Source organism: Eschrichtius robustus, chromosome 9 (genome assembly GCF_028021215.1).
Source record: "Eschrichtius robustus isolate mEscRob2 chromosome 9, mEscRob2.pri, whole genome shotgun sequence".
NCBI lineage: Eukaryota > Metazoa > Chordata > Mammalia > Artiodactyla > Eschrichtiidae > Eschrichtius > Eschrichtius robustus.
In genome coordinates this window covers 38,949,427-38,974,254 of record NC_090832.1, presented here as the reverse complement: position 1 = coordinate 38,974,254, position 24,828 = coordinate 38,949,427, and the positions used below count along the sequence as shown (strand labels likewise).

General features: G+C 35.9%; 1 protein-coding gene across 1 annotated transcript in view; it reads right to left on the bottom strand.

The window, feature by feature from the left end:
* Nucleotides 1-24,828, bottom strand: part of TRDN (triadin) — a 341,870-nt gene that overhangs the window by 231,192 nt on the left and 85,850 nt on the right. Inside the window, exons 8-10 of the mRNA XM_068550829.1 lie at nt 23,999-24,058; nt 15,178-15,360; nt 9,155-9,214 (exon numbers count right to left, since the gene is read on the bottom strand). Coding sequence (XP_068406930.1) covers nt 9,155-9,214; nt 15,178-15,360; nt 23,999-24,058 — 303 coding nt within the window. The remainder of the gene's footprint in view (nt 1-9,154; nt 9,215-15,177; nt 15,361-23,998; nt 24,059-24,828) is intronic.

Sequence of the window (24,828 nt, the reverse complement as noted above, 5' to 3'; positions counted from 1 at the left end):
GGAGCAGGGAATACCCGGTAAACAGTTCCCAGCCTCCACCCAAGATGCCATGCCCACTCTGTAAGAAGATGGGCCACTGGAAGAGGGAATGTCCCCAGCTCCGAAGGGAGCAGGAAATTCCCCCATGCCAGTCATGGCAGTGGTTGATTGACGGGACCTGGGACCTCCCAAGGCTCCCGAGAAGACAGTCATCATCACACGGGAGGAACCATGGGTGACCACTGACGTGGCAGGTCAGTTTGTCCACTTTCTAGTGGACACGGGAGCCACTTACTCTGTCCTGACTTCTCACACTGGGCCCCTTGCCCCCAAAACCTGCTTTGTTGTTGGGGTACAAGGAAGGCCAAGGCTAAAACACTTCACCACCCCTCTCACTTGCACCTGGGGAAAGACCCTTGTAACTCACAAGTTTCTTGTCATGCCTAAATGCCCCAGCTCATTTATTGGGAAGGGATTTTCTCTCAGTCTTATTCGCCCTAAAAATTAAAACCAAGGCCTATTTAAGGCTGGATTATGCCTTATGGACAGTCCAGCCCAAAATATTTCCCCCAAATTAAAAAACAAAAAACAACTTATAGATCCACAGGTCTGGGATCAGGGAACCCCAGGGAAAACAAAGTTTGTCAGTCCTGTAAAAATCACCTTAAAAGAGGCTAGTAACTTCCCTTCCAGGTGTCAATACCCTCCCTGTCCAGTAAACTCTTTTTCTCTGCTCTTTTGCTTCTCAGGAAGTCATGTCTCCATCCTAACGGTCCTCTTTGTTATTCACATCGTCACAGCTCCAGCTTACAAACATCCACTATCTGACACCATGAATGTCACTGCTAAAGGAACTAACTCATCTGACTGCTGGATCTGCCCCACGACCACACCTCCCCAGAGGACCTACGTATGTCTTTTTTAGGACTCCCCACCTCTTGAAGGACCTGATGGGGCTGACAGCAAAATATGCTGGGTTCTCATTTACCACCCAGTGTGGTAAGGAAGGAAGGACTGGGGCAGGAACCAACTGAAAGCCAAACTCTCTGGAACAGATACCCTCCTCCAAATCGGAGGGAAGGATATTTCAGCTTTTAGGCAAAGCTAGCCTCTGTTTTACTGGTATTAGCATCCAGGGACAAGAATTACGATGGCTGAATGAAACATACTACAATCAAACTCTAGTTTTCAGTAATCACAGTTGGGTAACAGACACCAACCAGACTGCCAATATCCAATATGTAGGGAATGTCACTGTCTGGTGGGAGAACCTAGTGACTGGAATAAAGAAAACTAAAACTCACAATAAAAGCATAGTATCAGTAACAGTTAACAATACACAAGAGAAACCCAGCATAGGGATTAGACAATATTCCAGACTAATGTTTAACATAACTAATAACTACATTCAGATATACTCCAATTTCTCCCTGTTAACAGCTGCTGTATCGAAACCTGAGGTGCCAAGGGAAAAAAACCCATGGCTTCAGAAAACTCCAACTTCAAATGACGATGCAACAAGGATTTCAACCCATCCCACCTGAAGATGAGGACTATCAACATCCACTGGACAAGGTTGCTGCCTCCTTCTACTCCCCACTCTATCTCCACCACTGTAAAAACCCCAAGACCCCTATCTCTGACCGATAGCAAGGAGATCTGCACCCACAGGCAGCAGGGACAACGCCCGTGCTCAGATCGATGCAGTTACAGAAGTTGGACCAACCCTTTACCCCTTAAAAGACTGTAAGGGTCCAGACTCCTTGAAGGGGTAATGTTAGAGAAGGCAGATAGCTAGATATAAACAGAGAAAGGGGACATGGGCCAAATGACAGGAAGCCATACATCTTGTAAACAGCACAGCTACTCAACTGATACTGTCTGCTCTTCCTTTGAGAGCATCCTATCGCTTAAATAAATCCTAGCTTTGCTTTCTTGACTTTCCTGTCTCCTCTCTGAATACTTTCTGCGATGAGACAAGAACCTACTCTCCGGTAACACTCATGTATAGGCATTAGGCAAAAAGGCAAAGCCACCTCATTGTCTTGCACTTAATGTGATCATGAAACATGGAAGAATGGCATCAGCCACAAGAACATAAATTAGATTTTGATTAAGCTTTGTGACATCTGAATAGGGAACCCTGATCACAAAGCCCGTGGAGCAAGACCGAGCATGTGCAGTAAAAACGTCCAGGCTTCAAATGACCACTATACAACGTTCCAGGGTGGCGCTCAACTGGTAAGGGAAAACTTAAGGGGAAATAGCTCTCAGGATGCACGTGTGGTGGCTTCAGGAGCCCAGTGCACAAGAATGGATGGATGAGATAATCGCCCCGCCTCAACTTTCTCATCAATGAATATTCTGCACCTAATAGAAAAAACTCGTGCCTATTCAAAGGTTAAGATGAAATAAAAAGGGAAATCAGAAAACCCGCGGGGCCGCTCCTCACTTGCGAGGACACCCACATTCTTCCCGGAGTGCATACTTTCGCTTCTTAATAAACTGCTTCTTTGTTTCTCTTTATGCTTCAGTCTCTGTGTGTTTTCCATTGCATTCCTTGTCCAAAATTCTTTTTGGACAGGTAGAACAAGACCCTGAACCTTTAATAAAGCCATCCAGCATCAGGATGAATAAAACAGACATTGATGGGGTTACCATAAAGGTACTAATATAGCGCTACCAAAGGCTGGGTGGCCAAAGTGGCCCCCTGTTCATCCACCAACATTAAAGAAATCCAAATAAGTTCGTCTGTTTATACCAGTTTGGAGAAATCTGAAAAGCTGAAAGGTGTCGATTACTATGAGAATTGTGATCAGTAATCACTAAGGGCAACAGGCCAGTTAATCAAGTTAAAGATTGACAAAGGAGCCAGGATTCCTTGGCTTAACCCCTCATTGGGGGCCCAAAGCCTTTTGCAGAAGAGTGACTAAAATGGTCTGGGGATAGAAAATAGAAGTTTCCAGGAACCCCTTGACATGGTAACCCTATGAACTGGTACCAATACCCACTGATGAAGTTCTGACTCAGGCTACATTTAGATTGAAAGAATATAGAAATGTTAAGAGTTGATAGGATTATAAAAATTTGAATCTTTAAAAAAGCTTTATGTAAAGAAATTATGCCAACTTTACCTGAATGTTTTATAGGAATAGTATTATGCCTGGCTGGGAAAATTTCCCCCACCCAGTATTGTAAAACCAAAACTTACTCATGAAATCTTAATGGAGGCTATAATTAGTAATGTAAGAGTTAATGGAATTAAGATAAAATTTTATAGGAGAATTGATATATTTGAACAGGCCTTACACAAAACAATTGCATCTCTTTTATCTGATTGTATTATGGGGATGGCCATTGTATCTTATTGGGGAATGTTTCCCCTACCTAGTTTTGTAAAACAATCTACCCTTCAAGCAATATTAATTGGACATGCCAACAAAATTGCCTGAGCAGAACATAAAAATTTTTTGAGTTAAATCATAGTCAGAAGTCTCCCTGATATAAAGAAGCAAATTGAGGATGATGTAGTTGGATGGTTGATCAGCCTACGATCTTACAAATCTTTGCAAAATTGGAAATTCAGTTCTAGAGGAAGTTCACATTCCACCCATTCCTTTCCATAGATCCCCAAAACCTCCCCTATAAAAGGCTAGTAATCTCTCTAGGAACTCTTATCTAGACCATCTCCAATTCTTAATACTGAATTTTAAAAAAATGGAAAGGGGGCTTTTAAAATACAAATTGCTGTATAAGCACCCTTGCCCAAAATTCTGGTTCAAAAAACACTTTTAATGAAAACTATAAGGTATCTCTTTTATGTCTATCTATATGTTTATGTATGTATATTATAGACATGGTATTTTTCTGCCTCTGAGTGGTATTACCAAAATTAATTATAAAAGATCTCAATTTAACTGGCTTAAAAACACACAAGCGCTATTTAAGTATACTCTCAAAGATATAGTAGAAACTAACCCAAATGTTGTTCAGGTTCACGAGAGCTACGATAATTTTTGGTAAATAAAAGCTAGCTTAAGTTTGTTCATTTAATTAATACAGACATGCCTTCAGAGTTATCAGCATTAAGCACAGTATTATACATTTGTTCTACTGGGGTTTACTAAAAGTCAAATAAGGTCATATTATCTCTGTACTAAATTTGCCAGACAAACAACATCAACAGAAACAACTTAAGTTGATGGCTAATTGCTTTAATGTTTCCTAAAATTTTCATGAGTAATCTAAGTATGATTGTTAAGAACAAATGTATTGAATTATAGGATATAAATGAATAAGAATTTTTAGATAACTTTTAAACAATGATTGTTTTACGATATGCCTACTTAAAATAGTTTCCCAAATCTCTCTGGTAACTTGAAACCTTAGAGTTTTGCTAAATTAAGTTAAATAATGGAAATTCACTGAATACCTAGATCATTTCCAAATAAGATAAAATATTGAGCATTAATTACTCAACATAGTTTTATCTACTTTTGTCTTTTTATAATGGAGAAACTAAAGATGTTTGGGTTTCTTAGTAAACATGTCTTCTGCTTTATCTAAGGATTGTACTATAAAGTAGCATACGTCTTTAGAAATTATGAAATATATTCATAAATTTGCCAATCCACAGAATGTTAATGTCAAAAAAAGACCTCTTTTTGCCAGAATTTTGCCATTCCAATGTCCTTGTACATGCTAATAGTTGCTCCTGAATCAGAGAAGTAAAAATGGGTAAACAATAGCTGTAAATTATATAAACATTTAGGGCTACGGGAAACTCAGAATGGCGACTTGGTTCTTTGTGGCTCTGTGGCAAACCCCGTTTTTTGGTTTCTGTATTCCTTCACCCACCATAGTGCATTTAATATTACTCAAATTGTAAATACACATGGCTTGGGAGACTGCTATGAAATTGTGAAAACAGTCTACCAGCAATGTCTGACCTGTCAGAGGCCTCAGACCTCCTCCCACTGAACCCTTTAAACATCTGCAGCTGAACTTCATTCAACTGCAATTTAGTATGGGTTATCAGTGTATTATTGTTATCGTATAATGTTTTCAGGATGGGTTGAAGCCTTCCCTTGGTACAAGGCTGATGCCTTCACAGTGGCAAAGAAACCATTAGAAAATGTGTTTCTCACTTGGGGTATACCTTTCACAGTCTCTGGTCATCAAGTGATTTGTCCACTTCACTGGGCAAATCATTTGAGCCTTAGTGAAAACCTTGTAAACTTCTTGGAATTATCACCATCCCTATCACCCTCAATCATCAAGCAAGGTTGACAGAGCTAATGGAACAACTAGACTCAAGCAGAGCATGAATAAATTACATAGGACTGAATGACCTGACGAATATGATTATAATTTTTATGATTTTTTGTCTAAAATGTTACTGTTTTTTAATCATTTGTCTTCCAGATACAAAGAATTTTTAAATTTCGCTACCTATGACTTACAGCAATTTGGTAAATCATAAACAGAATTAAAACATTTATCTTTTTCTCCCTACCTCATCCCTCCAGAACTTGGGAACTCTTAGCATTTTAAGGATTTTTTTTTTAATGGCAGTATAGTTATTTGCATAACTTCAATAAGAATCTTTTCTCTTTCTAACAGGACAAAATTGAAAACATTGGTTATATTACCAGGGCTTTGATTGGAGTGTCATATTTGAGAGATACATACATAGACTCAGATATGACCAGCCCACTCTAAGGAGCTAAGATTTGCTTTAGGGAACCAGTAAAGCTCCTGGGAAACAGCCTGGTGCTTTACTTACAGGGTTGTCAACAGCCTCACCGGGTGAGTAAGGAAGGTCACTTCCTGGCAAGTGCAGGAATCTCAAGATATTTTGGGGACCTTGAGAAGAGAGGAGTTCACCCAAATCTATATTTGGTTTCAGGCGAAGGCTGATGACAATTTCCTGGCTTGACTATCCTGGCTTCAAGAGGCCTTTAAAAGTTCAATCTAGAGATTTCTCATGAAAAGTTCCAACAAAGCAGTTTAAAAGAGTCTATATGACCACTCACTATTCTTACAGTACTTATGTAAATAATCAGACCAAGTTTATTGAAACTAGACTTATTTTGCAAACAGATTAGTCTTAATTTGTCTATATTTGATAGATATGAGGGTGATTTTTAGAGAGGAAAATTATGTTTCAGTGACACACTTTTATGGTTATTAGATTCTATTGCTGTCCATTGTCTTTTAAAGTTTTGTTTTCTACCTGTAAACTTGACTGCTCCTGAATTCTTCTAGTTTTCACCAATATTTGGCTACAATTCTCCAAACTAAGGTTTCCAATTTTTCTCCCACCCTTTTGATTTGGAATCACTGAGAACTAAAACTGCCCTTTTTCCAAAGCCATGCAAAAAGTTGGACAACTTGATATAAACTTCAGAGAAATCACCATAACAGCTCATGCACTGACAATCTTCATGCCTGTTGCTATGGCCGATCAGAAAGATCACTAGACATATTCAAACTGCAAACCTGAAAAAATCTATCAGATTGTCACTGCCTGCCCCTACTCCATCTGAAGATGCTTCAAGCTGGATGCCTAGAAACTTTCTCAACTGCTCGCATTCAGAAACTGGGCTGATAGTCTACTCCAATCACTAACTATTACTTTTCTTTTGTTTCTATATACTTGTCTCTTATTAAATATCTGATTGCTTTCACAATAGGCCTAACTTTAGGAGCCTCATGATATGAGACACAACTGTTTAACTGAGATGACCTATTCTCAGGACCAAGAGACTGGTTCAATGAGATAGAGCAATCTACCAACTCAAATTCTGAACTGTGAACCTTCCTGGGGAAGTTCCAAAGGAGGGAACCCTGGGGGTTCAAAACAGACCTCTCCAAGATGTGCCACTTTGGCACATGGATTATTTTGAGCTAGGGCAACAGAGATCCTACAGGTTCAAGAGAAACTACTTCCCCTCCCTTAACTACCTACAAGGACTTAAATTGGGGATTTTTCCCAGAAAAAAAAAGTTATTACCAGAACTTTATGTAAGTGGCCCCATCTGTATGGCAGGACAAACATCTAATTGACCGATATCTGCTCCTTTTAAAATTGTCCTGTGAATTACGCTCCTGCCTTTGAGAGCCTCGGGCCCCTATCTCATTTCTTAGTTCAGGATAGCAATGTATACCTCATTGTACCTTTCTGTCTCTGACCCTCTCATGTAGGGTTCCTATGCTTATGAAATAATTTGATTTTCTCCTGTTAAGCTCTCTCATGTCAATTCAATGCTTATAGCAGCTAGAAGAACCTAGGAGGGTAAAGGAAAGTTTCCTTCCTCCCCAACAACAGCAAAATTCTCCTTAACTCATGCAGAGGTGGTTTTTCTGGTCCTTCTGACCTTAATCCATTGTTGAATTTCCAGAAAGAAACGAATGGCATTGTGACTCCAAAACTGTGAACATCCCTCACTGCCTGTGATAATGCACGGTTAATGCACTGTGCCCTGTGATTCTCTTAGAAATTGTATTGTATAATCAATTAGTAGCTACTATGAATAATTTAAGTGGAACAAAGACCACATTATTTTCTTCAGATGATGGAATTTAAAAACTCATGCTCATCAAGAACATAGATTCATCTTGTGTGTAAGTAAATAGTTAATTGATATCTTCAAGATTTGGTCTCTTAAAAAAGCAAAATATGTTTAGAGTATGAATTTCTTAAACCATCACAGCTGAACAAAATGGGCAACAACCTGCTACCTAAAACTGAGTTAATGGTATATAGAGATAGGGACTTGTCAATGTTGATACGTTCACTTTATGTGGGATGCTCGCCCAGACGGGCTGTGGTGAAATAAGTGAATTAGAGAATAAAGCTATAATAGCACTTTGTTGTGCATCTATTAGATGCTTTATCAACAACTTTGTAAGTTCATTACTGTAATCCCAATGTATGAACGCTGAAGATCAGATGGAGTTCAATTATTTGCTGAAGGTCCAATGCTAGAAAGGGATGGGGTCAAGAATTATATCTGTATTTGTGTCCAAAGCCCTCTCTTTTCACTATATTAAACTACCTTCCTCAAGGTTTCCATCTAATTTTATTATGATAATATACACATACGTTAACATTAATCATTTCTACCAAATGAGTAATTTTATTTTTCAGTGTTTTTCTCCTCATTTCAGTTTCTAACCCAAAAAGAAGGTTAAAAAAGAAGGATAAGAAAATAAAAAAAGAAGTGGAGGAGGAGGAGGAGGAAATTAACTTGAATAAGTTACTAAAATTAAGTTTTCCTGAGAGCCAAAGTTCTCACGATCTTCTAATTTTCCAGGACCTTGATGTGTCATATATATATTTTAGATATAACATGCCCGTACATTTTAGAACGATTTCCATAAAAATAGTTAAGAAAACAAAATATAGTGTGCTTTAAACAATCAGCTTCAATTATTCTAATGTAAATTAGTTCCTTCCTTAACAATACCATCTTCCTAGAAATGTTTCCCCAAACATGAACATAGACTATCAGTTCTTAAATCTGAAAAAGGCAGAGTACAAGCAATCAAATTAATTCTTAATTAAGATGTTAGTAAAGAATCCCCTGTTAAACTCTGGGCACCATTTAAAGACAGGAGAGATGATAGATAAATTCCTTTAAGTAAAAATACTTCCCCACTGTGTTGACTATTAACTCCAAGGTTGACTATCTCCATCAGTAGTAGTTCTCTGGAGTGGTTAGCCCAAGAGCATATGCAAGTGAGAAAATCAAAAGAGATTAAATATTTGAAATATGATGGATTTTAATAGGAATTGTGTTCACTACCAAAAAAAGAAGAATGCTTTCATTGTCACATGTCTTTTAGTCTAAGTTTACCAAGAATAAAATAAGATGATTCACCTCTTCACTCTAAGATATTATTAAAGATATTAGCATTTTTTGTATATAAAGATATTAGCACTTTTTTGCTTTCAACCGACTTCATTTGCAACAGGCCATGCAGTCGTAGCAAGTAATATTAAAGGCCCTAATGCCAGTTATTACTTCTGGTATTCATTGGTTTTATTCTAGATCTGCACATGCATTATGAAATGTTTTTTAAAAATGAGCATAACAGTTTAGTACACAAAAAACAGACAACCTTAGAAACAGACTATTAAAACAGACAAATACAAGGATTGTTTGAATACCTGGTTTTAAATCCCCATGGACAAATATGTCAATCATATATCGACAGAATGCATACTGATCTGACAAAAGTAGAAAGAAAAAAAAGCAGTGAAAAAAATGTCATTGACACCTTTCTTTTTTCCTAGGGAAAGATGGCTTAACAAAACAAACAAAGTAGCATAATTCTATTTTAATTACTACAATATTTTCTGTGAAGGAATAATTTGCACATATATGAACATGCGGGAAAAATAATAAACTTAAGTTTCCATTTATTCCATACAAAGAGAATAACCTTAAAAATTGAAACAGACTAGCTCAGAGTAATATTGTAGTGGTTGTTTTTAAAAATCAAAACCGTTTTCATCAAATTTATTATTAGTCATCATATTTAAGCAATTTTTCTCATTGTCTGTATATATACTTCCAGCACTGAAACAGAAGTTTCACAAGAGGAAATTTTTCCAACTTGGAATGTTTTACCAAATATTCACTCCCAACCCTTCACCTCATTGTCTAAATGAAGCCACAGAATGTTTCTTGAAAAGGCAAGCAGGAGGGCTAACCCCTTTGCAACCTGTCAGGGGTCTTCTACGTGGAGATTCTCTTCAATTAGAAGAGGAAATCCAGAAGAACAGACTTAACAGCACTAAGTAACATCATTCTTAAGGTAATTGATTGGGTAATCTTTATTAGAAGATCATCTTATGATCTTGATTAGTATATGGTCCATGGAAAAAGTGAAAAAAAAAAGAGAAACAGCATAGGATTTGAGCTTTTGAGGCAGACTTTGTCAAAAATGATTTCGGGAGTTCGTTTTTTCATTTCCTTCTAAATTAAAGACATTGCACTGAACTTTAAATTTTCATATAACTTTAGATTCTGCTGAGGTCATTCCAATCCAAATTTCAGTTGAATCATTCTATAAGCTTTACCGTATCTTCTTTAAAGCTTGCATCTTATTATTATTTTTTTTTTATATAAAGCCTGCATCTTATTAATTCAATAAATCCAAAGGCAGCTTTAGGATCAAGAGAGTTTATTGAATTTATACAACATGACATACCCTTAAGTGCTTTAAATTATGTATATCAAACCTATGAAATAACGAAACCTGTTACTATATAAATACACACACAAGGATTTTTGTAAACCTCATTGTTTTTAGAGTATTTACAGTACTTTTAGAGTAATCCATTTTATTATGAGACTCCACCTTTGAAAAAAACGTACTTATTGCAGAAGATGTAAAAATATAATTCTTTTCATTAGTACCTAAATGAGTAGGCCAAAACTCATAAAGTTTCAAAAATTTGCATGGATTTTGATTGTTGAATTGGGTCACACTTTCCCACGTGCGAGGTGGGGAGTGGGAGGGAGTTAGCTCTCAGGTCAGTCCAAGAATTTATTTGCTCCTCAATGTACTGGCAGTAATAACAGGGGTTTCTGATCCCAGGACCTGGGAATCCTATGATACAGGAGAGAAGATTAAGGTAGAGAGTATTTTCTCTTTTCTGGGCATAACCCTTTTCCTTAGCAAAACTGTAGAATGAGCCATTTGACTCTAAGATGAAAAACTGCATTTCCCTTAAATGGCAAACTTGAGGTTGGGCAAGGAGGACTTCCTAAAATCGGCAGGCTTTCCCCTTTGTTTCAGTAGTTAATGTGACTGATCATTTTAGATGTGCCCTTCCTACAACTCTAGAAGTAGTTCTCAAAGGGCAATTTAAATATCAAAAAGATGAGGAATTTGTTAAAATGCAGATTTTTTTGGCCTAGTCATGCAAAAAAAACCCTTACAATTCGATAGGTCTGGACCCTAGGAATATGCATTTTTGACTAACTCCCCAGAGGAATCAGATTAGACCACACTTTCAGAATCACTGATCTAAAATTGCTCAAAATTTCTTTTCTCACAACGTTTCTAGTGGTACCATAGCCTTCAGCAACAGCAATGGAGAAAGTATGTACCTTAGAAGTTTAGAATGCAGGGACTTCTTGAAATTTGAGGGGTTTGGACTATCCCCCAAAATGAAATATTGTGCTCTGCCCCAAGTTGTGATAGAATGTTTATATACATAACATGTGGAATAGTTTATTGAATTAATTAAAATCTTCATGCTTCAGAGATTCTTCTTTAACTGAATGCTAAGAGTGTAATGACGCTATTACCAAATTATTACCAAAGTAAAATGCTTATATTTCTTATACCAATATTTTCTGGATCCAAAGTCATTTGTTTAATTAATGCACCAGCAGTCCTACAAGTTTCGAATTTAAAAAAGAAAATCTCTGATGAACTCAAAGAAGGTTAATAATTTTAATCTAGAAAATTGAGTCACACCACGTAGGAGGTTTCTTTTATATTTAAATAATGCTGTGAAGTTGCATTCTAATGGCACCAACATATCAATAGGAAGATAGAGAGTATTTTTACAATATTTAAAGTTAAGAATTTTCTTTTTTTCTTTTTTTCTTTTTTCCTTTGGGCTGCACCACAGGCATGCAGGATCTTAATTCCCCCACCAGGGATAGCACCTGTGCCTCTTGCAGTAGAAGCATGGAGTCCTAACCACTGGACCACCAGGGAATTCCCAAAGTTAAGAATTTTTAAATATTTTAAACTAGGATGCCCATTTCCACCTGTCTTGTGTGTTGACCTTAACAATGTGTAAGAACTCTAGGCAGGTATGTGTTGGGCAGTCCCCAGTGTGTCTGCAACACCTGTCTAAGGATAAAGCAAAACCAAGTCTTCCTGATTTTGGAAAATTCATTTTAAAGAAATGCTTCTTTAAATCCAACTCAAATATTCAAACAGGACATTTTTTTCCTAAAGAAAATCTGAACTGTTCTATCATTCTTTCATTGTTATGTGACAATAATTCACATAAGGTAATTTCATATCTCGTCACCACTTCTTAGTACTTCTTTCCCGAATGAACATCTTTCTAGGAATGCCACATGCTGTCCATGTCTCCCCTTCCTGATCCTCGGGGAGCAGTGATGGATGTCATTCAGCTGCTGCCTTATTGGTATTCCCTGTGGAGTAGCAGCTGAGAGAAAATGCATTCAGGGTGTAGAATGTTAACAGAAAATAAATTTTAAAAAACCTCTAATGAGAATGGGGCATATGTGGTCTGGTGCTCTACGGCAGATTCACATTAGCTACAATTTCTCTGCTTGCCACAAATAGTTGTTAAAAAAAATAAGAAGGAAGAAAAGAAAGAATGAGCATAGCAGTGGGGAGGTTTGATTTTTTCCTTCCCCACAAATTTGCCATAGACCACCAGAAAATCAGAGAGCGATGCTTGATCGTGCTGACCCTTCTTACCCTACTTTAAACGGATTAAGAATGGTCCATAAAAACCAGATTATGTAATATATAAGAGTGTGTTTAAGTTTACAGTAGGCACGTACATATATATGAACCTTATTCCTGATGCTTTAGTAGAAATAGTGTTTATATATACAATGTTAAAAATAACCATATATGAATGTATATGCATGTATACTATATAATAAAATAATTGCCAATAAGTGTATTGCTGCATGTAAAAATCTGTGTCCAGTGAATAAAAGACCTATAGAAGCTATTTATTCAAGAAGAACTATTAGGAATCTATAGGAATCTATAGGAAAAGAATGTCAAATTCACTAGGTCTAACTTATTAGGTCTAACTTAACAAATTCATTAGGTCTAAGCAAATAAATAATCCCTTGCCTAAAGGAGAACCAACTCAACAATTTTACTAAATCATCAATACAAGAGTCTCAAAATCAAAGTCACCTCACAAGTAGATTATTTAGAAAGCACTATGTCTTTATCATGTTTGAGTTAAAACTATAATGCGATTAGGTTTTTTATAAACAAATGCTGTTAAATCATAGCTTAAATTTTTTAAAATGACATATTTATGTGTCTGATCAGCTATTTGAGGTAACATTTTCATTATTTACCTAATAATACATTTATCTAATTGATGGTAGCTCTTCTCAATAGAGAGCCTTAATTTAGCAAATGCATTTGTTTAGCTGATAAAATCACATTTGTGCTTTTATTTAACTCTAAGTGATATCTGAATGTCTTTTAACAGATAAATAGCTCTTGATATGAAAATGAAAACAGTAGATTGAAAATAGAAAGGTAATATAACACTATCTTCAATACTGATTACTGATAGGAATAAAATATAGTACATGTGACCCAGAAAATACATATTATTTGGAAATATTTTAGTGACGTGTCTTCATCAATAAAATATGGCCCCCAAATAACTAAGATACTAAAAATGAACATCCAAAAGTGTATTCATAGTCCTACTTGCTAGATAAGTATTTTGGTACTCCCATATATAACTGGAATGAATTTTTACATACTGTATTTATGGACAAAAAATAAAAATATGCTTGGTACGTTTAGTCTGGTTTCATGTGATTATTTTCTTTTTTTGTGTGATTATTTTCTTTTTTAAAAGGCAATCTAAAATGCGAAGTATTTTAGGATCTTGATAATAATTTTAAATAAGCATATCAGTGAATCAGAAGATTAATTTTCCTGTCTTCTATCACAATAAAATAGTCCATTCAAAATATTTTCTCTTTATTTACTATATTTTTCCTACCCAAATTATTGCATAAATAACATACAGCTTTGTTAGAGATGATAATTAATATTTTTAATTGATTCAAGGCAATATAATCATCTTTAAAACTGAAGAAAGGTTTTTGGGCTCCAAAGATTTAATTCCACTCATATGCTTTAAATATCAGTATTACTTTGAAATAAAAGAAAATTACTTAAATTAAAAATTTTGTGGACTACTTAAAAAAAAAAATCTCTTCCTTTCTTCTTTCCATCCTTCTTTTCCTTTTTAAAATACATTTTCAAAAAATACACCTTTTCCCTCATATAAATAAATGTTTCCAAATATTACTTGTGAATTCAGGGGAAAAAGTGATTCAAAGATAATATACAAGAGTGGATTGCAAAGACAAATACCATATAATTTCACCTGTATGTAGAATCTTAAACAACAAGAGTATAGATCGCAAATTTCATATTTTGTTTGTACCTTATAGTGGGGAAAATTATCAGTGTCACTGTCCAAATAGCTTACTCAGTAACAATATTTTTAACTTCTTTAATGCAAATCTTATGGAAACAATTCCTTAATTTTAGCCCTCAAATAAAATTATTAAAACTCTCAGAATAAGGACAAATTTTATTTTGCAACACCCCTAAAAAACATTTATAGGAATAGTCTATACAGAGCAGATCCCACATGCTGTGTGGGGAAGCTCAGGACTGTGTAGCAACTTGGAGCCAGGAGTGGATTTAGGGAAGGAAAGATTCAACAAGGGCCGGAGATGTGTGACAATACAGCCCTCAGCTGACCTCTTAAAACTCCACCCTTTTATGCTTACAAGCACCTTTCTTTAAAGAATATCAGGTTTACATTCCACCTCCATGTAAATGCTCTATTTCTGTGAAGTACGTATGTTAAGTTTGACATCACTCTTATTGAAAAGCAGCACAATATGTAAGATACAGAGCTTTCTAAGGTGATAAATTTAGTCATCGGACAAACTGGATTTAATAATTCAATGTATATTCTAAATTATATGCTCTTGCAGAGCTACAGGAATGTATGGATACTTTTTATGATACTTATTCTATATGATTTGAACATACACCCCTTAATAAACTCCTTGAGAATTGTCAGTTTCCTGGATTGCTGTTCTTCAAAGAGTACACAAAGGACAAAGAGTACGTGTCCTTTAAATAACTTCAGATACTAACTCAAATCCTCTTTTAAAAATGCTTCAAAATGCATCTTTAGATATGTGAACACAGTTTAGTATTTCTATAAATAAATTTTAATTCCCAAATTATTGTATTTCCTTTCAGGTATATTCACTTATACAAGTCTTTTACTCCCATTTAAAGTCTGATCTTGGTCTTTTTTCAGTTTTTAATTTCACTGCATCTGCTTCTTGCCCAATACTCTCCTAGAACCTCTGGCCACCTCCTCTGAATGTTTACCTTTCTGTTCATGCTTGGACACCACTGCAGCGTCTTTCTTGTCCTTCTCTTTGGGTTTAGGTGATGTTTTCTGTGCTTCTTTTACTTTTGCAGCTGTTTGCTTCACCTTCTCCTGTTTTGCACCTTTCACTTCCTTTTCAATCTTTTCTTCAGTCTTTTCTTTAGTCTTAGGTTTCTTCTCTTCTGTATGGAGTTAAAGAAAAGTTGAATTATATATATATATATTTAACCAATGCAGCATTTCATCTTTCATTGGTTGTTAAGAACACTTTTAAAAGAAAGAACAGAAAAACAAAAAAATTGTGTCACTGACATAAATACTTGTGACTATCATTTGATTTTTATATAGTTTATGGAGTGGCATGTTAGAGTACTAAAAAAATGTAACTAACTTGAAAGTTGGACTCTTTCTTAATTTGTACATGAAAACATTAGTTTTTAGGTAGTCAGGAACTAAGTATATCAACAAGGAAGCATTTAGATTCTGGAGGGAAGTATATATATAGACATGTTCAGTGAAAAGCCATGTCCATACCAAAGAGCCCAGTAAGAGACCTTTTAAAACGATATGATCATTTTTGTCCACAACTGAAATATCTTAAAAGTCATTCAAGGGCTTCCCTGGTGGCACAGTGGTTGAGAGTCTGCCTGCTAATGCAGGGGACATGGGTTCGAGCCCTGGTCTGGGAAGATCCCACATGCCGCGGAGCAACTAGGCCCGTGAGCCACAACTACTGAGCCTGCGCGTCTGGAGTCTGTGCTCCGCAACAAGAGAGGCCACGATAGTGTGAGGCCGGCGCACCGCGATGAAGAGTGGCCCCCACTTGCCACAACTAGAGGAAGCCCTCGCGCAGAAACGAAGACCCAACACAGCCAAATAAATAAATAAATAATAATTAAAGGTGCTAATAATTTAAAAAAAAAAAAAAGTCATTCAAGAAACTGAATTGTCAACACAATATTTTTTAAAGGTAACTATTATGAAGGCAAATGTAAAATTATTTGCACTGGTAATGACTAATAGAAACAAAATAATAAAATCCATTAAGGGATAACTCAGACATTCAGTCTCTAATGATTTGACTTTAAAGAGATGGAAAGAGAGCAAAATTAAGATGTTGGCTCCTGCTTATCTTAATTCAAAAATAATAATTCAGGTGACTTTTAAAGCCCTTAAATATATCCTAGAAAACAGAAAGTGCTATAAATTAGCATATATGTGAATATATATGAATTGATACATATACATATATTCTATACATTCATATTCTTATTCTGATATTATTACATGTATTGGGGGGAAGGGAACTGGGAATGTGAACTAATCAGTCTGCGAATCTTTCAATTATTTTTAAAAAGCAATAATAATATAGTACACATTCGTGGAAAGTGTTTATAATAGAGGTTGCATATTGGACATTATTCTATGGGATCACACATAATCACTAGACTTCATAGTAAGTCTACTATAGTGTTGGACCCTCTAACGTCATTTGCCCATATAATGGGTAGCCGTTATTGTCACTCATGTTGAAGAATTTGAAGAAAATATTATAATCAAGTCTCTTGACTTTAGTACACTAAGCTAGGATTTGAGACTAAGACAAGATAATATTATGAAGTCCTGCAAAGAGAAGAATGAAAATGCTAATGCTTGATGCTTGTGAAACCACAATATCACCTGTGGTACTGCATTTAACTGAATGGACTAACACCTCCCAAAGCACTGTTAAACTTTGCAGGGAAATCTTGATGCTGTGTTAGGGGTAGGGGATATTTCTATCAAAATAAATTGGGAAACACTTAAGCTAAACTGGTTTCTTTACTATGGAATTTCTCAAAGCTAAAGTGCATTAAGAATCTTCAAGGAGGGAGATTATGCTACCCACTGTTTCCCAAAGTTACTGACCATAAAACTCTCATAGAAGAATCACCCAATTACTCCACAAATTTCCAACATCTTTGCGGCTTCTGTGACTACAATCAACTGGGGATTTTCTTCTACTCCCTTTAAACCTTTTCTAAGTTTCCTTTACTGCTTTCTGCTCCTTCCTACAGCAGACACATACATTTCTATGACTGAAACCATCAGCTTTGTGCAAATGACTTTAAATCAACATCATTCCAGGACCCCATACCAAAATATTTATTCACTTCTGCTTGGAGAGAAAGTTCCTCTGAGATGGCCAATAGCACCTCAGAGTCATACGATCCACATATGTTCACCTAACAAACCTCTCCAGAGAGCCTAGCATGACCTAGGCTCAGAGCCTGCTGCCAGTGCTCTGAAGACTGGCGGGACCGTATTCCTATCTGAGGAGAGTTGACTAAAGCCTGTGATACCCAATTTTAAAAAAATGAAAACAAAAGAAACCACAAAACCCTGTGATACCTGGCTTCATCATTTCTCCTCTCATAGCATCTTTCCAAAAGTTTCTTCCTCCAATAGACTACTTTCTTTTTTTAAAAATATCTCATGTATTTTCCACATGTCAAATATTACCAAGCTATATTGTCTATGTTTTTCATATTTTACACACATATTAAATCCCTTTGTGCTCAATTCATATGCAGCAAATGACTCTGCCATTGGAATTAATCATTTCTTCACCCAAGATTAAATTTGTCTCAACTTTTTTTTAGGTACACGTTATTCCCTACTATTTATCTTGTATTACAGATGGCTGTTCACATATCTGTCTTCCCTACCAGACTGAGAGCAACTTGAAGATAGGAACTATATTATTCATTTTTGTAGCAACATAATGTCTAGCACAGACATTATGTTTTTCAGAGACATTTGAAAAAGAAAAAGACATTTCTTTTTTCAGAGAAAACAAAGAATAAATGTTTATGAATGAACAATTTTGATCAAGAAGAGAAAACAGTAAATGTTTCACTATATCCAGATCATGTGTACAATATACTGGCATATAGATTACATATGTAAATATGTGTTTAGAAATGGGCTTGAAACAACCTGGAAAATTTGCCAACTGTTTTTTTGCTTATACTATTTATGTGTGAAATTATTATTTTGGTTACCCTAAATGGCACCTACCCACTTCTTGTAGGTAGCAGTTGATTTAACCTTAGCTTTGTACTATGAAATTAAAGATATGTGAAATTAAGATCTACTTTTAGTGCCATTATAATTTATAAGTGAGAAAAGGTAATTTTCTTAAACACAAGACTACATCTAAAACAAATTCATTTTTATCAGTGGTTTTAAGTATAAAAATCACAAAATTTTCTTTATCTATTTTAGACATTTTTAGTGATCTTCATCGTTGAAACAGATAATGTTGCCTCACATTAAAAACAAAAATGGGTGAGAACTCAACAATGATGTGGATATAATGTGGAAAATACCATAAAATTAAAGCAACACTCAACTTATATTTATTTTTATCAAACTGGGTAGGTGTTCTTAAATTTTGTGCCAAATACTTTTCCTGATTTTTCTCAAAAAGAATTTAAGTGACATTTGCACTTAGGAGTTCATTTAGGAACAAAAAAGCAAAAAAGAATTGTCATGTTCAAATCACCCAGCTCAGTTTAGGAAGACACTTAATTTATGACTTTTATCAAATGGAAAACAAATGGTCTAACCAAAAGAATGACATCAGCATATTTGATCCAATTTTGGAATTAGTGATACCTGTTAGCATCTGAACCAGAATCAAAATGTCTTAAACTAGGGAAACCGCATTACCCAATAAACATACTAACATACTATACATTTTTGGAGTTAGGAAATAACCCATTTCAACTCTCATTCATTAAGGAACTACCAATTGCTTAACTTTCTCTCTCTCTCTCTCTCTCTCTCCCTCTCTCACTTATATTCTTATTAAAGCATTTGTGATTTTCGGCAGGCCGGACTGACTCATGATGGCCCTTAACGATTCCCACATTCTGGTATTCATACCCTTGTATAATCCTCTCCCCTTGAATATGGGCTGGCTTATGAATTTGCTGCTAACCCACAGTATGTGGCTTCCATGATTACTTTACATAAGATTGTTATTTCTGTCTTGCTAGCTAATTTGCTCTCTTGCTAGCTGATTCGCTCTTGCTGGGTTTGATGAAGCCAGCAGTATTGGTGAGACTCACGTGGCAAGAAATGAGGATGGCCTCCTGCCAAAAGCCAGGAAGAACTGAGACTCTCATGCAACAGGCCTTGAGGAACTGAATCTTGCCAACAGTCATTTAAATGAACTTGGAAATAGTTCTTCCCCAGCTGAGACTTCAGATGGGACTGCAGCCCTGTCTAACACGTCGATCTCAGTTTTGTGAGACATTGTAAAGCAGAAGACTGAGCTGAGCCATGTCCAGATTCTTGGCCCACAGAAACTGTGAGATAATATATGTGCGTTGATTTCAGCCACTAAATTTGTGGTAATTTTTTACACATCAAGAAATAACTAATACGGTATTAAATAAATATTTGTTGAAGGAATAATGGATGCTTGAAGGACTTTATTTAATTATCTTTGGAAAGAATACTTGATTTATACTCACTTGGGGTTTTGTCTTAGTTCAATTACATACTAGCTTTATAATCTGGACAAATTGTTTTCTCTCCCCAGAAGTAAATTTCTTCATCTGTTAAATTAGGTAATTAATTGGGATAATCTCTAACATCCCTACTAGCTTTAAGTTTCAATTCATCCATCTTAACTTCAATAAAATGAAGTTTGGTTACCTCACGGAAAAATTTAGTAAAAAATATATCTGCCTCAAATATCTAATTATTTTACATTGTGTAGATAAGCACATTAAATTTTGAAAACACATTCCAACTTTTATCTACATGCTTAGTACCTTGAAAATATACTAGATTTCTAAAATACACTGATCACATAAAACCTATATTTTAAAATACGAGGAGGGAGCAGGAGATAAAATGGCCAAGTAGGAGGACACAGAGCTCACCTGCCCCCATGAACACATCAAAAATACATCTACATGTGGAGCAATTCTCACTGAAAACAAACTGGAGACTGGCAGAAAGACTTTTTGACAACCAAGCCTCTAAGAAAGATAACACACAAAATCAGGTAGGAAGAGAAGCAATTAGGTTGTGACCTGTACTTCTAGGAGGGGACACAGAAGAGGAGCAGGATTAACTAGGCTTGCAGACTCCCCCCTGGAGAGTGAGCAGTTTGAAACACATATCAGTCACTGCAGTCCTCGGGTCCGACACCAGGAGTACCAGTCCCCTTAGCTGGTTTGAAAACCAGTGGGACTGACAGCAGGGCTGTAAGCAACCTAGACTCTGCTCTGGAAGAGCACACACATGCTCACTTACTCCTGAAACAAAGCAGAGGAAGCAAACTGAACTGTCTGGGATTCTAGCCGGTTTCCAGCGACTACCCCAGCTCATGCCCCAGCCTAAGCTGAGCACCCACTCTAGCCAAGCTTGCGCTGTGGTACAGTTCTACCCTAGGGCAAAGGCTGCCACAGCTGAGGAGAGTGCATGGCTATAAAGGATAGAGCTGGCTCATCTTAATTGGGTGACAGCAGTCATTCCTGGCACTTATGGAGGCAGCAGATGGGGAGTGGACCAGAATTCTGACTGGTGCTGGGACCACCCCAGCCTGCACCCTGAATAATGCTGAGTACACACTCCAGCCCCTCTTGCTGCAGCACTGCTCCGCTCTGTGCTGAAGGTGCCAGTGCCCAGAGCAGGGAGAGCACACACTTAGAGGGAACAGAGCCAGCCTGGTCCCAAACATCAGGGCTTCTCCTCCAGCAACTTGGGACCTGATCCAGTCCCCAATAGCACGGTGCTAGCCTCTGAACAGAGGAGAAGCCCAGGCTCACACCTGGCTCTGGCCCTAGACCCTCCATCTACAGCTCCACATCCTACCATGGTGAGAGCTGCCAGCACACCATGGCGGAAGATGAGACTCATGCTCACATCAGATCCAGCCCTCCCACCAAAGCCACTTGGCACATGCAGACTATAGGGGCACTCCCACATAAGGACACCCCTTCAAGACTGGGATAGGTTACTGTTTCACCTAATTTCATAGAGATAGTTGAGAAAACTGAGAAGAGAGAGGAATTTGTTTTAAATGAAGGAACAAGAAAAAAACTCTGAAAAATAACAAATGAATCAGAGATAAATATTACCAGATAAAGAGTTCAAAGCATTAGTAATAAGAATGCTAACTGAATTAGTGAAAAGAATAGATGAACACCATGATAATTTTAGCAAGGAACTAGAAAATATAAAAAAGAACCAATCAGAACTGAAGAATATAATAACTGAAATGAAAAACACACTAGAAGGAATTAACAGCTGACTAGGTGATACAGAAGAATGCATAAGAGATCTGGAAAATAAAATAATGGAAATCACCCAATCAGAACAGCAAAAAGAAAAACAATTAAAAAAAATGAGAACAGTTTAAGGGACCTCTGAAACAACATTGAACAACCCAGTGTTCACATCATAGGGGTCCCAGGAGAAGAGAGAAAGGGGTCGAAAATGTATTTGAGGACATTATGGCTGAAAACTTCCTGAACCTGAAGAAGGAAACAGATATCCAAGTACAGGAAGCACAGAGGGTCCCAAAGAAGATGAACACCCAAACATATCATAATTAAAATGGAAAATATTAAAGATAGAGAATTCTAAAAGAGCAAGAAAAAAACAAAGAGTCGTACAAGGGAATCCCTATAAGGCTACCAGATGATTTTTCTGTAGAAAGTTTGCAGGCCAGAAGAGAACGGCCTGATATATTTAAAGTGCTGAAAGTGAAAAACCTACAACCTAGGATATTCTATCCAGCAAGATTATCATTTACAATTGAAGGAAGATAAAGAACTTCTCAGAAAAGCAAAAACTAAACTAGTTCATCAAGACTAAACAGGCCCTAAAAGAAACGTTGAAGGGTCTTCTCTAAGTGGAAAAGAAAAAGCTACAAGAAATAATAATCTATAGGAAAAGAAAAATCCCACTAGTAAAGGCAAATGTATAGTAAAGGCTGTGGATCAACCACTTAAATAAGCTAGTACAAAGATTAAAAAACAAAAAAATCATAAATTCATCTATAACTGCAATAAATGGTTAAGGTATAAGCATGAAGATGTAAAACATGACATTAAAAACACAAAATGTGGGGCACTCACAGATATAGAGAACAAACTAGTGGTTACCAGTTGGGAGAGTGAAGGGAGAAGGGGCAAGATAGGAGTAGGGGGGTAAGAGGTACAACCCATTATGTGTAAAGTAAATAAGGTACATGGATACAGTACAGGAATATAGCCAATATTTTATAATAATTTTAAATGGAATATAATCTATGAAAAATTTGAATCATTATGTTGTATATCTGAAACTAATATAATATTGTAAATCAACTATACTTCTATAAAAAACATTAAATTTTTAATGAAAATTAAAATAAAAATATTAAAAAGACAAATATTGTATGACATCATTTATATATGGAATCTAAAAAATAATACCAATGAACTTATTTATAAAACAGAAAACAGACTCAGTCATAGAAAACAAACTTATAGTTACCAAAGGGGAAGTTGGGGAGGGATAAATTAGGAGTATGGATTTAATAGATATACTTCTCTATATAAAAACTAGATAAACAAGGATTTACAGTATAGCACAGGGAACTATAGTCAATATCTTATAATAACCTATAATGGAAAAGAATCAGAAAAAAATATTTATATATTTATAACTAAATTGCTTTGCTGTATATCTGAAACTAATATAATATTATAAATCAACTATACTTCAATAAAATATATAGGTATAAATAAAATATGAGGAAGCAATTTGAATTTAGTAGATAAGACTGAACTATCAGAACCTGTATTTTTCTAACATCAAACGATTTGTAGACAAACTTAGAATAAAAACTAGCTGATGTAATCTTCCAAAGTTTATAACATTACATTGATATTCTAACTGATTTTTTCTTTGGTGTATTATCAAGACAGTTAAGGCCCTCAATGCTTAAAATATTGATCAAGTTGATGCATTATCCTTCTTGGAAAAAGAAATCCTTAATTTTAGTGTTCTAAAATTAAATTCAAGGTGTAATACTGATCCAAACTGTAAACCAGATACGTTGTACTGGTTTCCTCTTGTTATAGTAACTACCACAAATTTAGCTGCTTAACCCAGCAACCATTTAATATCTCCTGGTTTCCATGGTTCAAAAGTCTTGCCATAATGTGGCTCAAATAGGTTTTCTGCTTAGGGTCCATAGTGTTAAAATCAAATTGTCAGCAGGGCTGCATTTCTTACTGGATACTCTGGGGAAGAGTTGGCTTCCACACTTACTCAACATGTTGGCAGAATTCATTCCCTTCTCACACTTTCCATGTACCTCCCTCAATTTTCAAGCCAGTAGTGGGGGCCCAAGTCCTTCTGACACTTCAAATCTTTCTCTTCTGCCATATCTCTTATGTTTTTAAAGGTTCGCGAGATTACACTGAGCCCTGGATAATTCAGGATAATCTCCGTATTTTAGATCCACCTTAACTACTTCTGCAAACTCCTTTTACCATGTAATGTAACCTAGCTAAGGGGATGCCACCAAGGGATGAAGGTAATGGGGGCCAAAATTCTGCCCCCCACATATGGGAAAGCTCTTCATTTTCTTCTCACATTTGGAGCTGCTCTATTATTTTAAGTATTCAGTTTTATTATTCTTTTAGATATTAAATTTTAAATGTAAGGCTAAATTAAATGTTATGTAAAGGAAATGCTGAATGCTTACAATCATCCAGCTACCTGTTACTCAAAATGTAATCTTTTAAAGTAAAAAGTATAATTTACCTTTTGCCACTGTCTTTGTTTCTGGTTTTTCTTTTTTCTCAATTTTTTCCTTGTGAGTTGCTTAAACAGAAAATTTTATATTAGTACACACTCTTAATAAATTTCAAGCTTTTTCTTTACCTCAGTATTATAGCCACTGAAATCATAAGCTAGTTTGAAGATTGATGACATTAATGAGCCCAATTCAGGAATAAAATATTACTAATTTAATAAAAACTGTATAAAACTTAATTTAAAAGACTTGGCATTAAGACTTAGAAAGCATTTTGAAAGCTAGTCTCACCCTCCTGTTTAAAGTTATCATTCTAAGTAGAATTTTAGAATAATAGCTTTCAGGAAAGACAAACAGAGAGAGTAATTTTATAAGAATTTGTTGAAAGATACATCATTTTATCAGGAGGAAGCGCTGTTTTTACAATTAAAAGAAATAATTATCAGGACTACAGCTTTGATTAAGAACATTGTGTCTCAACAAGGACACAATTGACTTTTAGGGAGGAACAATTTCTCAGTATGAGGGATTGTCTTGTGCACTGAAAAAATGCTTAGCTTCCCTGGTCCCCACTTACCAAATGCCCTCCACTCCAATGACATTTTAACAACCAAAATTTTTCCAAATACTTCCTAAGGGAAGCACCTACGGTTGAGAACCACTAATGGGTTACAAGGTAACCATCAAAGATTACTGACTGAGTGCAGCTTCTTAACTGAACGGTACTTGACATGATACCTGAAACATTATACCTTCTAGTTGTTTATGTAATAGATTAATAACAATAATCAATAATTGTTTATAAAACAATATAAATTTATTTTATCAACTTCTATTT